Source organism: Megascapheus bottae, chromosome 14 (assembly GCF_031878675.1).
Source record: "Megascapheus bottae isolate mThoBot1 chromosome 14, mThoBot2.hap1, whole genome shotgun sequence".
Classification (NCBI taxonomy): domain Eukaryota; kingdom Metazoa; phylum Chordata; class Mammalia; order Rodentia; family Geomyidae; genus Megascapheus; species Megascapheus bottae.
In genome coordinates this window covers 51001602-51017739 of record NC_143522.1, presented here as the reverse complement: position 1 = coordinate 51017739, position 16138 = coordinate 51001602, and the positions used below count along the sequence as shown (strand labels likewise).

The following is a 16138-nucleotide window of genomic DNA, read 5'->3' as shown; positions in this document are numbered from 1 at the left end:
AATAATATTTTAAATACTGGTATGATACTTTCCACTAGGCTAGTTTAGCTCTTTGCTTTTAGAGATTCAAATTAAAGATTCAATTTTTCAGTAATGATCACGTCAACAATATTAGTCATATATGCAGTAGAGGCTGTTAAGACATGAATTAGAGGACATTGATGTAATCCAAGTATTTGTGTATGTATATGAAGTTAAAACCGAATAGTATCTTTTGAGAATGACTTTTATTGAAAAAACGATGTCTTCATACCTAAGATTTTAAGAGCTAGATATCATAAAAATGCCAGTATTTGAAGCTTCTATGAAATGTCAATATTTTATATGTTTGACATTTGTTTTAAAAATGAATAACATTGTTGGCCAGGAGCATGGCCTAGTGGTAGAGTGCATGTGGTAGAGGTTTGCAAGTGGCAGAGATCTATCCTTGAGCAAAAGTGCTCAAGGACAGTGCCCAGGCCCTGAGTTCAAGCCCCAGTACTGGCAAAGAAACAAGAACAAAACAAAAATGAATAACATTCTTGAGAAAGACTTTCACATATTGAGTAATACACATTTATATTTTTCTTCTCTTATAACTGATGGAACAGGAGAAGATATTGGCAACCCATATGTGATAAGACTTAAATGTCCACAATTTAACGAACTCAAGCAATTCAGTAACACAAAAACCATGAACCTATAGCAAAGTGGGCCGAATTGTAAATATTTTTCAAAACAAAACAAAAGCCCTATACAATTTAAAGGTCTCTAATGTAAGAAAAAAATGTAAAACATCATATTTGTCAAGTGTTAAGAATACTGAGATATCACTTCATGTCTGTTGGAATGCTTATATGTATTGTAATTAAGATTTTTGTGTCTATATCTCTTGTATCTATCTCTAGATATAGATACCTATCAAAAGGCTGAGTTGTAGTGGCTCTCTTTTTTTTTTGGCTCACACTTTTTTTTATGCTGATTATGCTGCTTTAATCATTCCATATTATATATTTGTATCAAATTATATTGACCTTCACAAATAAACACAGTCTGTGTCAATTAAAAATTTCCAGAAGCACTATTCTCATAATTACAGTAAAGAAAAGAAAATTAGGCACTGGTGGCTTACACGTGTAATCCTAGATACACAAGAGGCTGAGATCTGGATAAACAAAACTTGAAGCCAGGGGCCAGGAGTTTGGCCTAGTGGTAGAGTGCTTGCCTAGCATGCATGAAAACCTAGGTTCAATTCCTCTGTACCACAGACATAGAAAAAAGCCGGAAGTGGTGCTGTGGCTCAAGTGGTAGAGCTCTAGTCTTGAGAAAGCTCAAGGACAGTGCGCAGGCCCTGAGTTCAAACCCCAGGACTGGAAAAAAAACAAAAACTCTCGAAGCCAACATAGGCAGTAAAGTTCAGGAGACTCCATCTGCAAATTAAACAGTAATAAAGCAGAGCTAGAGGCATGGCTCAAGTGAAGAGTACCAATCAAACAAGTAAGCTAAACACAAGCAGCAGGCCTGGTTCAAACACTGGCACAGAAAAGAGAAAGAGAAAGAAAAGGGGATTCGTGGCTCACACTTTTAATCTTAGATATTTGAAAGACTAAAAATGGGAGGATGGTGTTTAAAGAGCAGTCTGAGCAGAAGAGGTTGAAACATCCCTTTCCCAACATGGATACATGTTTGGATACAACAAGATATCACTTCATTCTTGTTAGAAAAAGAAAAAGAGCCAGCTACAGAGGCTCATACCTTATGATCACTATTTGCAATCCCAGAGAAAAACTTCATGAGACTCCGTCTCAACTATTGAAATGTTGGATGCAGTGGTGAGTGTCTGCTAGACTAGCTATATAGGAAGTTTAATAGGAGGATCCATTCTAAGCCTGCTTGGACCAAAATATGAGACCCCCTTATAAAAATAACTAAAGTATAAATGACTCTTTGGTAATACCTCCACTATCATTGCCTGGATATTAATTTTATTTAAAATAAAGATATAAAATAAAACTATCAATTAGGTGCCTTTTTGAATTATGAAGTTTCCTTTATTGCAAAGATTCCTGGGACTGGTCCAAATTCTACACCTTCCTTTGGGAACTGTGTGCAGTGCAAGCTTTCCTTTGTGCAGTAGTTGTGTGATTAGTGTTTATCTCTTATCTAGTCTTCATATTTTATGAAAAAAGATACGGTATCTGATTGTGTTTGCCATTGTAGCCCCACCAACCCCACTGCTTGACATATACTAGGCAATCAAAATTACATCAGAGTGTGAATGGAAGGAATTTTCTTATGTAGAGTACTTTATAACCCTTCAAAATAAAATCCTTTCCACAGAATATAATATATATGTATCATTTATAAGATATATATCAATTAAATATAAGATGATCATTACCTGTAATCTTAACCGAAACAGAATAGATCCTTAAAAACAGTTAACTGTTCTAGAATTATTCTAATGATCGCTTTGCAGCAAATTACAAGTTGCTCCAAATTCCTTTTTTCTTTACTTTTCTGGAGAACCTTTATTTTGCTGTGGTGTTGCAGATACAGTAACTCTGTTTCCTTTTCTTTACTTTACTCAGATTTCTTATCTATGCATTCTGATATATAAATCATTTATATAAACTCTCCAACCTCTGTAAATAAATGGGTAGGATAGAACAGCTGTTATACCCATATAAATTCATTATCTTGTATGGATTTAAACTCAATTGCAATTTATGTCTATTTACATTCTGCAGCTATGACTTTATTATAGCATTTTATTTTCTTTCTTTCTTTTCTTCTTCTTTTTTTTTTTTTTTTGGTTGGTTTTGGGGCTTGAACTCTGGGCCTGAGCTTTTCAGCTCAAAGCTAGTGCTCTACCACTTGAGCCACAGTGCCACTTCCTATGCTAGATTATTTTTAGCAGCTTTCTTTTTTGCCAATCCTAGTGCTTGAAGTCGGGTCTTGGGCACTGTCCTTGGACATTCTCAGGGCTAGAACTCTACCCTTGAACCACAGCACCACTTCCACCTTTTTCTATGTACAAGATTCTATGGAAACAAACCCAGGACTTCATGCACGTTAGGCAATCAGTCTACCACTCTTCTGGCTGTCATGCTCCCAGCTTTACAGCTTTCATAAAATAATTTTTTCATTTTTTTTTGGCCAGTTGTGGGGCTTGAACTCAGGGCCTGAGCAATGTCTTTGGACTTTTCTCAAGGCTAGAGCTCTACCATTTGAGCCACGGCACCACTTACAGCTTTTTTCTATGTATGTGGTACCGAGGGATCGAACTTGGGTCTTCGTGCATGCTAGGCAAGCACTCTACCACTAGGCCAGACTTCTGGCACCTAATTTTTTCATTTTTATGCATTATGTTTTTCCCTCTCCTTTAAAAATGGGTCCTGTGTATGAAATTCTGTAACCACATTATTGAAGTCAATACTAGAGCCTGTACAAAGTTTGGCTTATACCTCTTATTTTGTACTATATCTACTATATTCCTAGTTGTCTCTTTATGGTGACAGTAATAATTACATGTGTATGTGTATGTGTACATGTATGTACACATTGGCACTTGCTAATACTGGGAATTAAACTTAGGGTCTTTCAGGTTTTCTGTTCAATACTCTTGCTCCACTTCTAGCTTTTTGCTGGTTAAGTAGAGATAAAAGTTTCCTGTATTTGTCTTCCCAGCTTGGCTTTGAACCCCAGTCTTAAGGTCTCAACCTCCTGAGTAGTTAGGATTATAGGGGTTTGGTGTTTGGTTTAACCAAAATTTCTTAATGTTATTTTTGTTGTGTAATATACACATTAGCAGGCATCTTTGGTTCTGTAGGAAGCATAATTTTATCTTTTTTTAAAAAAATCCTAATATGTTGCTCTTACTACTGCTCCCAAATCTCCTTTTATTATCGTCTGTGGCTATGTATTGCTAGAAAGTTTTAAGTTCCAGTTCCTGATACTCCTGTATTATTCCTGCTTAAATGAATTTCAGATATTTAGGAGCCAGGTACACTAACAGAAGAAAAAAGAAAAAAAGTTTTGCACATGAATTGATAAGAAAGCTGGAAGTATCATCATATAAAAGAGATATTGACGATAACAGAGATCCAGAGAAAATATTCCAAAACAAACAAAAAAGTCATCTGCAGTTTCTACATCTAGTAACTCCCAAAACCCTAGTTAAGACATTTTCATTGATTTGAAAGATAGTTAAAGTGAGTCCAGGAGTTTGAGACCAGGCCGGATAACTAGACAGACTGTCTCAAAAAGAAAAAACCAAAACCAATCAACCAAACAAAAAAAAACCCCAGAGAACTAAAGGATGAAAAAGATGATTCTTATTCAATAACCTTATAATTCAGGGTATTGCTGAATTGTTTTGGGGATCTTGTCTGGGAATTCTCAAGCAATGGAAGGAAACTTGTTCCTCTATTAACTAGACTTCCTACTGTATATTATCTCATGGTATGTTGGGATACCACAGATCTTCTGCTTCTTTAAATATGTGTATAGAAAGAATATGGGACTTAGGAAGAACTTCAAATCCTTACTGTTACTGTTGCCACTATTTAACTTTGGATAGTTTAATTTTCTAATTTCAACTATTCAAGTATTCTACATATCATTTTAATTCATTTATTTTTACTTACTTATTTATTTATTTATTTATTTTTACCAGTCCTGGGCTTTGAACTTATGGCCTTGGGCTTTCACAAGGCTAGAGCTCTACCTCAGCACCACTTCCAGCTTTTTCTCTATGTACATGGTACCAAAGAATTGAACTCGGGTCTTCATGCATGCTAGGCAAGCACTCTACCACTAAGCCACACTCCTGGCCCCTCCTTTCCTTATTTTCTTTTCTTTTTTTTTTTTTTTTTTTGCCAGTCCTGGGCTTGAGCTCAGGGCCTGAGCACTGTCCTTGGACTTTCTCAAGGCTAGAGCTCTACCACTTGAGCCTCAGCACCACTTCTGGCTTTTTTCTATGTATATGGTACCGAGGAATCGAACCTGGGTCTTCATACATGCTAGGCAAGCACTTTAACCACTAGGCCAAACTCCCGGCCTCTACATATCATTTGAAGACTCCATGGTTCATATGAAGACAACTTGTCTAAAGTAGCTAGCAAGTTGTGAATTTCTTACAATAATAAATAATAATTTACTATACTAAATATGCTTAATGATCAATTATAGTCTGGAAATTTCCCTCTACATTTGACTGTATCTATGACTTTTGACAGTTATCTACTTATAAAATTGCTTTAGCATTTATTATAAATGTTTATGAACAGCAGTTACTAAGCAAGAGGAACACAGTATTGGTAAATCATAAAACAGTAAATCATACAAGAGAACACTTTGTTAGTGTTAAATGCTGGAGTAAATGATAAAAGGGATCAAGTAGAGCTTGTTTGGAGGCTTCTGTGGAAGACAGGATATAGTGAATACAGGGAAAGCTAAAGATGTTAAACAGGTTTGTCTTTAGTTTCATAAGGTTGTTGTAAGGGTTTAATAAAAAGAAACATATCCAAAGTAGAAAAAGAATGAACATATGCAGCAGTGATAATTCAGTAGACACTATGTTGAAAATGAACTATACAGCTTGGGTGGGGGAGGCGGGACATTGCCACAAAAGAAATGTACTCATTGGGACCAGGAGTGTGGCCTAGTAGTAGAGTACTTGTCTAGCATGCAGGAAGACCCAGGTTTGATTCCTCAGTACTACATGCATAGAAAAGCCAGAAGTGGTGCTATGGCTCAGGTGGTAGAGTGCTAGCTTTGAGGAAAGCCCAAGGACAGTGCTCAGGGCCTGAGTTCAATCCCAAGGACTGAAAAAAAAAAAAAAGAAAGAAGTGTACTCATTACCTGATTTATAAAATGGAACTCTTCTGTACATCATTTAATAATAACAATTAAAAATCCAGGCCAGGCGTAGTGGCTCATGCCTGTAACCCTAGCTACTTGGGAGGCTTAGATCTGAGGTTCACAGTTCAAAGCCACCCCAGATACAAAAAGACCTGAGACTCTTATTTCCAGTTAACCTTTAGAAAACAGGAAGTGGGGCTTGGCTCAAGGGTAGGGTGGTAGCCTTGAGCTGAAGAGCCCAGGGACAGTGCCCAGGCCAAGTTCAAGCCCCATGATCCACCCTACCCCACTCCCAAAAATCCAAAGTTTCAGGTTCTGATGGCTCACATCTGTAACCGAGATAATCTAGAGGCTGAGATCTGAGGATTGAGGTTTTAAATCAGCCCATATAGACAAATCTGAGAATCTTATCTAATTAACCAGCAAAAAGACAAAAGCAGGGTTGTGCCTCAAGTAAGTAGATTGCCAGTCTTGAATGAAAAAGCTAAGCAAAAATAAGAGGCCCTAAGTTCAAGCCCAGTACTGGGCATGCAAACACACACATACACACACACACACACACACACACACACACACACACACACACACACACTTATCCAGTGTCTAAAATATCTCTGATATATGAACATATAATGTTAATGTAGTACTAATGTTAATATTGTAGACTTACTATAGCAGGTTCTTTCATCTTAATTTTTCCTTCGTAGAGAAGGTACCTGATCTTCTTTTATCCTTCTGCCACTTTTTGTCCTCTGTGTGTGTGTGTGCGTGCGTGCGCACGCTCACACGCACATGGGTGCATGCGCAGATGCATGTGTGCACACAGACATATATATATATATATGTGGGAGTATAGACTGATAAACAAAACCATATGAGATTAAGTCAAACACCACATGAAACCATGTAATTAATAAACACAATGAACATGAAATATAGACTGCTACTGGCAATAACATATCATGCTATTGAATAGAAAATTTATCTTAAAAATATAAGAATATTCTAAAGTAATGATAATACAGGCTATACAAATGACAGAGTAAAAAGAAAATAGGATCAAAAAAGACTCTTGTAAATCTAGACTCAGATCTTTGTAGTGATCCTATTGTTCATGTATTAACTAAAAAATAGGTATTACCAGTTAGCCAGTATCAGCTATAAGCCTGAGAAAGCCCTGTACCTACTGTTATCTGTCTCTCAAAATAATGGATGTATTTCAAATATAGTTAAACCCCATTGCTCAGGAATATATGTCATTAAAAACCCCCACTATAAAAGAATGTTAAGCCATATATGGTTGCTCATAAATGTAATCCTAGTTATTTGGGGATGTTGATGTTAAGAGGATTATGGTTTTAGTCCAGCCCAGATATGGAATTTCAACAGACTCCATCTAACAAACTGTGTTGCATGGCAATCATCTCAGCTATGGCAGGAATTGCAAACAGGAGGATCTTGGTCCAGGCCAGCATATCAAGAATATAGAGCAAAAAGGACTGGAGGAATGGCTCAGCAATATAGTGTATACTAAGCAAGTGTGAAACCTATTTAAAACCACAATACTAAAAAGACAGAAAGGGAAGATTACTGAAGAAAGTGAAAAATAAATATGTTGGGACCAGGAGTGTAGCCTAGTGGTAGAGTGCTTGCCTCACGTGTACGAAACCCTGAGTTTGATTGCTCAGTTACACATACACACACACAGAAAAAGATGGAAGTGGTGCTGTGGCTTAAGTGGAAAAGTGCTATCCTTGAGCAAACATGTCTAAGGACAGTGCTTAAGCCCTGAGTTCAAGCCCCAGGACTAGCAATAAATAAATAAGTTTACATATTATATATTTATATCATATATATTTATATGTTGTGTATAAATATCCCTTTTGTGAAAGCCAGGCTTTACCTGGCTTTGGTGGAACAGACTGTAATCTCATCTAATTGGGAGGTAAGGAAGGAAATTACCAAACAAAAGTGTAGAGCTATCTGAAAAACAAACTGAAAAGCAAAAGGACAAGGTATAACCCAAATGAAAGAGTGAGCATGTACTATCATTCAGACTACATAAATTAATGACAATACAATTGATTTAGAATGTTAAAAACTAAAAATGCCTACATTTGGAAGTAAAATTTTGTTTGTTTTTTTTTGTGGTGTTGGGATTAAATCTAGAGTCTACTGTACATGAGATGTAAGTGGCCCACAATTGCACTACATTTCCTTCCCTTTAGAGTCAGTTTCTAAAAAACTCATGGTTGAAAGAAGAATTAATATTGTAAGTGATATTGTATAGGCCATAGCTAAGATAATATAAGTAGCCTTAAGTAGCCTTCATCTAAAAGGATAAAGTAAATGAGCTAATCATTTAAGAAGTTAAACAATGCCATAAAACCAAAGTGAGTAGGAAGAAGGAAATGAATAATAGCAGAAATTAGTGACCTTAAAAAGAAAGAGAAACATTTGCCAGATAGAAGGTGCAATACTTCTTACACATTGATACCCCTTCTCATGTTTTTGTCACCATTTCCCTTCCCACATCCCCTCCCCTCATCTTGTTTTCCCCCTTCCCTTTCGTATTTCAAATAAACAAATAAACGTATATACAATATACCAGATAATGAGGTCAGATACTGTAATAATATGAGATTAACCAAGGGACCACAAAAGAGATGAGAAATAATATTAAGAACAACAATCACACATTATAAAGCTCTTGTTTCCATATCCTGGAGGTCCTTACATTTAGTCTCAACTTAAATGGCCTTATGTATCTAGGTTTTGAGCTATTGTAATCCTCTGCTAGGAGAGTCCAAGGTGTACTAATTATTACAAATGAGGTAAACCATTGAGCTTATGTTTCTTTTTTTTTGCCAGTCCTGGGCTTAAACTCAGGACCTGAGCACTGTCCTTGGATTTCTCAAGGCTAGAGCTCTACCACTTGAGCCTCAGCACCACTTCTGGCTTTTTTCTAAGTATGTGGTACCAAGGAATCAAACCGGGTCTTCCTGCATGCTAGGCAAGCACTCTACCACTAGGCCAAACTCCCGGCCCCGAGCCTATGTTTCTTTTGGTCTGGCTTACTTCACTTAATATGATTTTTTCCAAGTCTTTCTGAAAAAAAAAATGGAGCGAAGTTGTTCTTTCTGATGGCAGCATAGAATTCCATTGTGTATAAATACCACATCTTCTTGATCCATTCATCTACTGAGGGGCATCTGGGTTGGTTCCATATCTTTACTACAGTAAATAGTGCTGCAATGAACATCATTGTGCTAGTGGCTTTAGTATGTCCTTGTTTCTAGACCATTGGGTAAATGCAAAGTAGTGGAATTGGTGGGTCGTAGGGGAACTCTATGTTTAGTCTTTTGAGTAATCGCCATACTGCTTTCCATAGTGGTTGGATAAGTTTACACTCTACCAACAGTGTAATAGTGATCCCTTCTGGCCACATTCCCACCAGCATCCGTTGTTACTAGATTTCATGATCATGGCCATTCTAAGTGTAATCCTGCTATTAATTACAATAAAAAATAATTATGTTTTAAGCAACCATAAAAAAGAAATTGCCAACAAGTCAAATTAAGATTACACTAAAAAAAGAGAAAAATAGACCAACAGAAACATCCTCCCCCCTCAAAGAGTAATACATTACACTAATGCTTCACAAGGTTGATTTGAAAGAAGAGATGGGAAAATAGGAAGAATGTACTTAAGTACATGAAATGGAAACAAAAAGAGACTTGACTTATACATCATAAGTTCCAAACATATGAAGATGTTTGGATATTTTGGAAATCTCATTGAAAGAGATACTTCCAAGACAAATACATATCCAAAATGGATAAATGCAAAGTAGATTTAGGAAGTAGAAAATTCAGATTATTCTGTATCTATTAAAGAAATTGCATTAATAATTACGATTTTCCTACTAGAAAAATAGTAAATCAACTCAAGAATCTAATAATTGCAGTTTTAAGCAAAGCAATTTACAGAGTAAAAAAAGACATAATGTCTGTTTTATGAGACAAGTAAAGCTTTAGAAGTTAAAAGGGAACTATATTGTGTAAATAATGTTCATTTGAGGGAAATAAGCAATGTTAAAATCTGCAAATGTAACTCAACAGTTTAGTAGATCAAAAGTGATGAAGCATTGGATAATTCATAATTGTTTCATGACCAAAGAGGAAAATAATTTACAAAAAAATAATTATACTCTGAAGAAAATGTAACTGAAGAAAACAAAGTATTGCAGAGCACAACAGAAAAATTACTAATGTGAGTTTTAATTAGAATGTTTTAGAAAGGCTTGACAGTTATGTGGAAGAGAAACATTGCTAATAGGTACTGGGAGGCTGAGCTAGCTGGTTTAGTCAGAAGTCGTATAGATACCATAAAAATGTATATGCATTCATTAATCTTCAATGAAAGACTATGTCCTTTTCTTTCAGTAAGGAGTCAGTGACTGGTGTTCAGGTACAGATTTTTTACAAATCACACCTATGTGCTTCACTTGTACAGTGTCAGTATTTTTATAGAGAAGAACCTAAAGGACACAAGATACAATCTGAATGCTGGATACTGCTAGCCTCTTAGAATTTTGCCCTGAAATTTTAGCTTGGATGTGGCTCACAAATTAAGATGACTCCTACAATGGTGAAGAAATATGATAGGGAATCAAGAGGGAGCAAGAATGTGTTTGTATAGAATGAGTCACTGGTGCTAGGCCTGAAGAAGTTATATTTTGTAACTACCATTTGTTGATCATTACCAGTATATTGCTTTTTCTTAAAATTAGATGTAATTTCTTGTGTCAAATTTCAAAATAGAATTTTGAACTTTTTGTTTTTCCATGTTTTTCAAATTCTTCTAGTATTTTAACATTGCAAAAGTAGAGTGAAATATTTCGTCACAAATAGTGAGTACATGAGATAATAGTTTATTTGTTAGTCTAATCATTCTACACTGTAAATATATATTTGTAATTATTATTTGTCAAAACAATTTTAAAGTGAAAAAGTTACCATGTTTAGATGTTTTATTCTTCTAACAGACTTTTTTTTTTATTTCAGACAACTTAATGAGACCACTTTTGAATTATGGTATTGCTTGGTAAGCATATTTCATTAGTTTTGTATTGTTTTTCCGAATAACATGCAGTAACCATACACAATTTGTTATGATTTGGGGTTATTGTTGCAGCATGTCTATGGGCTTCCTGGTTGAGGAGACAACACCAGTTGTTTGGAGAGGCCTCCTGGTAATGTCGGCTGTTCAGAAACTTTTAAGGCAGGTAAGAATCGCATTAAATATTATTTTATTTTTGTCAAGACTGTGGTAAGTGCAGTTGATGGTTAGAGAATTGCTAAAAATTATCCCACTTGAGATATTTTTTTTACAAAGAAATTCTGTTGATGGGCTGAGTGAATGGGTACTATAGCACCTAATGAGTTATGTGGTATTAGCATTACATTTCACCCTTACTGATTCATTCCTTCCTATTGCTTATGAGTATTATTATGAGTGTCCCTTTAAGTCATTAGTCCATTTATTAATTGAGTTGTGTTTCTTTGAAAGTTTATTTCCTGAAAGCTTAATTTTTTTGAGCTGTAAGTATATTTTGATTAGGCCCTTATCTAATGTATAGCTAGTAAAAATCTCCCATTCTGTGGATTTCTATATAGCTTGTTAGTTATCCTTTGCCATGCAAAAACTTTTAAATTGGATGTAATCCCATTTATTCAGTCTTTCATTGATTTGTTGTAACTCTGGAGCTTTACCTAGAAAATTTCAACCTGTGTCTAGAAGCCCCAGAGTTTCCCCTACCCCTTCCTGTAATATTTTTATGGTATCTGGTCTTACATTGAGGTCTTTGATCCATTGGGAGTTGATTCTGGTGCAGGGTGATGTATAAGGAGCTAGCTTCAGTTTTCTTCCTGTGTATAGCCAATTCTTCTAGCACCATTTGTTGAAGAGGCTGTCTTTTTTCCAACCTATATTTTTGACTTATCAAATACTAGATGGCTTTAGGTCTGTGGGTTCATTTCTGGGTCTTCTGTTCTTTTCCATTGGTCCTCAAGCCTATTTTTGTGCCAGTATCAAGCTGTTTTCATTACTATGGCTTTGTCAAAGAGTTTGAGGTTTGGTATTATTATTCCTCTAACACTGTTCTTCCTGCTAAGGATTGCTTTTGCTATTTGTGCTCTTTTGTTATTTCATATAAATTTTTGGATCACTCTTTCCACTTCATTGAAGAATGTTGTTGTGATTTTGATTAGTATTGTGTTGAACTTGTAAATGGTTTTGGACAATATTGCCATTTTCACAGTGGTAATTCTTCCAGTCCAGGAGCATGGAAAGCCTTTCCATTTCCTTAAGTCTTCCTTAAAACTTTAACACTGAGTGGTAAGCAAGGGGTTACAAATGAATTATCTGAAGTGTAATAGAGTCTATAGACAGCACAAGTAGTATAATTCTTTAAAAAGATTAAATCAAAGCCCAACAAAATAATTAACAGGAAATGGGTACTTGCAAGGGAGAAGGGTGGGGCCCAAGGGAGACTGATAGAAGAATGAACAAAGGAAGGAGGGAAAAAGCAGGCAAGAATTCTTGTATATGCCACAGATTTGAGAAATGTAAGGGTAAAAGGGTAGGTCGAAGCAGGGTGAGGCATTGAAGTGATGACACAGATAGAAATGCATTGAATACATAAACTGCTTTGTTAAATGGCAAAATATTCAATACATAATCTGAAGTGAAGAGAAGTAAGGAAATGGGTAGATTAGGAGAGGGGATGAAAATTTTGAAAGGGGTGACATTGATTAAGACAAACTGTATTCATAAACTATTTTTGTGATTAGCAACTCCTTTATAAAACTACTTAAAGATAATAGATTTTTTTAATAGAAAAACTCTTATTTTATGTTGTTATGTTGCTTTGTTGAATCTGTAAGAGCAAATCTGTTTGAGGTACTTTATATTTTGGTTGATCTCATTGTAGATAAAATTGAGTTATAGGGGGCCAGGAGTTTGGCCTGGTGGTAGAGTGTTTGCCTAGCATGCATGAAGACCCAGGTTTGATTCTTCAGGACCACACACATAGAAAAAAGCCAGAAGTGGTGGTGAGGCCCAAGTAGTAGAGTTCCAGCCTTGAGAAAGTCCAAGGACAGTGCCTAGGTCCTGAGCTCAAACCCAGGACTGACCAAAAAAAAAAAAAAAAAAAGAGTTATAGTTGTTTTAAAATTCCTCAGATGTAAGATGCCAGGAGTTTGGCAGGAGTTGGTAGAGTACTTGCCTAGCATGTAGGTTCGATCCCTTGGTACCACATACATAGAAAAAGCTGGAAGTGATTGTGTGGGTCAAGTGGTAGAGCTGTAGCCTTGAGAAAGCCCAAGGACACTGCTCAGGCTCTGAGTTCAAACTCCAGGATTGGCAAAAAAAATAAATAAATAAAATAAAAATTCCTCAGGTGTACAAAAAATTAAGCCTGATATTTACGATTTAAAAATGTATAACTGTGTTTTACTTCAAGTACATAAATTATGTATAGTTTTATACATTATATCTGTCCTATTAACCTTATCTTTAAGAAAGGAAGCATTTAGTTACATAACCTAAATATATCAGGTTATAAATTTTATTTATAGTTTGCTTGGAATAATTTTATTTTTTCTCATAAATGTTAGTTTGTAATTATGTTTTAGGTAAATATTAAGGGTGATTGTATTTACACTATCAATTTACAATTACCTCTGATTTGTTGAGATTCTGCTTTGAATCTGGAACTCTACCATAGATTAACAATTGTAATGGAGAATATTTCCATACTCATTTTAAGATGCATGTGTAACTGATGAACTATGTAATGAACCCTCAAATTCTTCTAATTTTGTTAAGACAAAGTCTTATTATATAGTCCAGGCTAGTATCAAACCCACTGTTTACAAGAAATAATTTAGCACATACCAATACTGAAACTTATTGATTGTATCTTATACCCAAATTTAACTGAATGAGTTTCTTCTATTTGAAGTACTGAATTGGCAACCCTAGGTAGAGTGATAAAGAACAGAAATTGAAGTCAGGTCAGGAGTAGGTAGGCATGCTAGTGGAGTGGAGCAGAGTTGCTTAAAAACAAGTGTTTGAAATCATACCTAGGGCAAGTTATAGAACCCAGAATGTGAGTAGGAATAATGAGTCCAGGATCATTGTAATTAAGTGAAGGAAGATGGTCTGTGGACTGCTTTTGTCATCTTATATGGGATAACTTATTTTTTTAGGATATAGAAATAACATAGAAAGTCTCTTGGTTCCAACTTTCTAATTTTTAGTCATTTTTCTGGGTAACTTTATCCTGCCTTCCAGCTTGATACGTTAGAAGGGAAGAGATTGATAAATAAATATGGCATATGAGCATGAGTACATTGATACAGCATAGGAAAGCTTTTCAGGACATAAAAAATAGAAAACTATTAGATTTTAATCTATTTTGGCAGATAAATGGTAGCATGTTCCTTCTGAGTGCTGTATTTATCAACATATATATGAAGCAATTTCTCTTTATATGTTTTCCATTTTGATTTCAGTAACTAGAGGCATAAATGTCTAATCTTGATCAATCAATGAATAGCACGTCCTGAGAAGTATTTTGTTTTCTTCTAAATTTTATGTGCAATGTGATGTAATTTGTTTAATGCAATTAAGGAAGTCTTCTCAGAATCTTTGAGTTTGGAAATGTGAGATGTTTGAAAAATAATTTTAATTATTAGAAAAAGAGCCGTAGAAAGGAAGATTTCAAAGGCTAGTCTGGTGTGAAGCTCTGCTGTGGTCACATTGTAAACCCAGGAGACTAGGGATCTTGGCTGCAGTTTCAGTGTTTTTAGTTCGGTCTCTTGTATCCCCAAATGTAAAGCAGGTGCCAGATTTCTTCTTAGGGGCCTGGTAATGGCATGAAATGAGTTGGTTGTTTCCTAGCAACAAGAGAAGCAGTTTCACTTTAGCTGATCTTTCAGCAGGAATGAGACAGTTTCCCTTGATAGTTAGCATTAGTGATTTCCGTGACAATGGAATTGCACTTTTGAATAAGGAATGTTCTTAGTCTTTTATTTCCTATGGAATTTTGCTTTTGAGTTGGGCTAAGCTCTGCTTAATCCTGTATCAAATGAAAAACACAAAAGTTTGAACCTTCTAAATACCTCTCATGGGAAGAATGAAAGGAGTTTGATAGATAGTTTCTCAAATGTCAAATAATTATACAAGAAAATATAAGTCATATTTTCTCTGATGTTTAGTAGATCAATTAATAACGAGATTCTTTTCTGTATTTAATACCTGTTGTGAGAGGCTTATTAGGTAATGGCTAATTGTTGTATAAACAACAATTTTGTATGCACAAAATTTTATTACCAGTACTAATTCAGTATAAAGTTTACATGGAGCAAAAAATGTGCTTTGTAATATAGATCCCATTTGATTGTGAACAGTGTTCTATATCAAAACATTATTATACCCAGATTTTAAACAGACTCTTAAAGTTCACTTTAAGGTGAATTGTTAACAATTCATGTTGATTCTTAAATATCAGTGATTGTGAGACATATATATTTAATGAAGTAATATTCAGCCCTTCATATTTCACAGTTGTAATTGATATGGAAATTCTAAGACTTAAAATATATGGAGGTATGAAAATAGAACTGTAGATGACCTTCTTTGTAACCATTCATGGTTTAAACTGTTTCTAAGAAAATTAATTTTTCCTTTTCTAGTATTATGTACCTAATGGAAAGCAGTTTCCTCATTCAGATTTATAGCTTGATATATTGTTTTCAAGGTTCTTAGATATTTAAGCATTATGATAAAATATTAAACTATTCTTTAAAAAATTTTTTTTTTCTTTTGCCATTCTTGGGCTTGAGCTCAGAGTGTGAGCACTGTCCTTGGACGTTCTCAAGGCTAGAGCTCTACCACGTAAGCCTCAGCACCACTTCTGGCTTTTTTCTATGTGTGTGGTACCAAGGAATCGAATCTGGGTCTTCATGCGTGCTAGGCAAGCACTCTATCACCAGGCCAAAATCCCAGCATCTTAAACAATATTCTTAAGATAACTAAGTTCTATTTAAATATAACTAAGCAATTTATTACCTTTCTGTAAATAGGTTCACAGATTGTATACTCATAGGGGAAGTCTCCTTCTCTGTCCCTCCCCATCTTCCCCCGACACTGGCTTTGAACTCAAGGCCTGGGAGCTGTCCTTTAGCTTTTTCAGCTTAGGTGCTCATGCTCTTCCACCTGAGTCACA

General features: G+C 35.3%; 1 protein-coding gene across 4 annotated transcripts in view; it reads left to right on the top strand.

Annotated features, from left to right (window-relative positions):
- Window positions 1–16138, top strand: part of Nubpl (NUBP iron-sulfur cluster assembly factor, mitochondrial) — a 217367-nt gene that overhangs the window by 53486 nt on the left and 147743 nt on the right. For all 4 annotated transcript variants that reach the window (XM_090345207.1, XM_090345206.1, XM_090345204.1 and 1 more), the window contains exons 5-6: window positions 10911–10950; window positions 11041–11131. In XM_090345207.1, the coding sequence (XP_090201333.1) occupies window positions 10911–10950; window positions 11041–11131 (131 nt within the window). The remainder of the gene's footprint in view (window positions 1–10910; window positions 10951–11040; window positions 11132–16138) is intronic.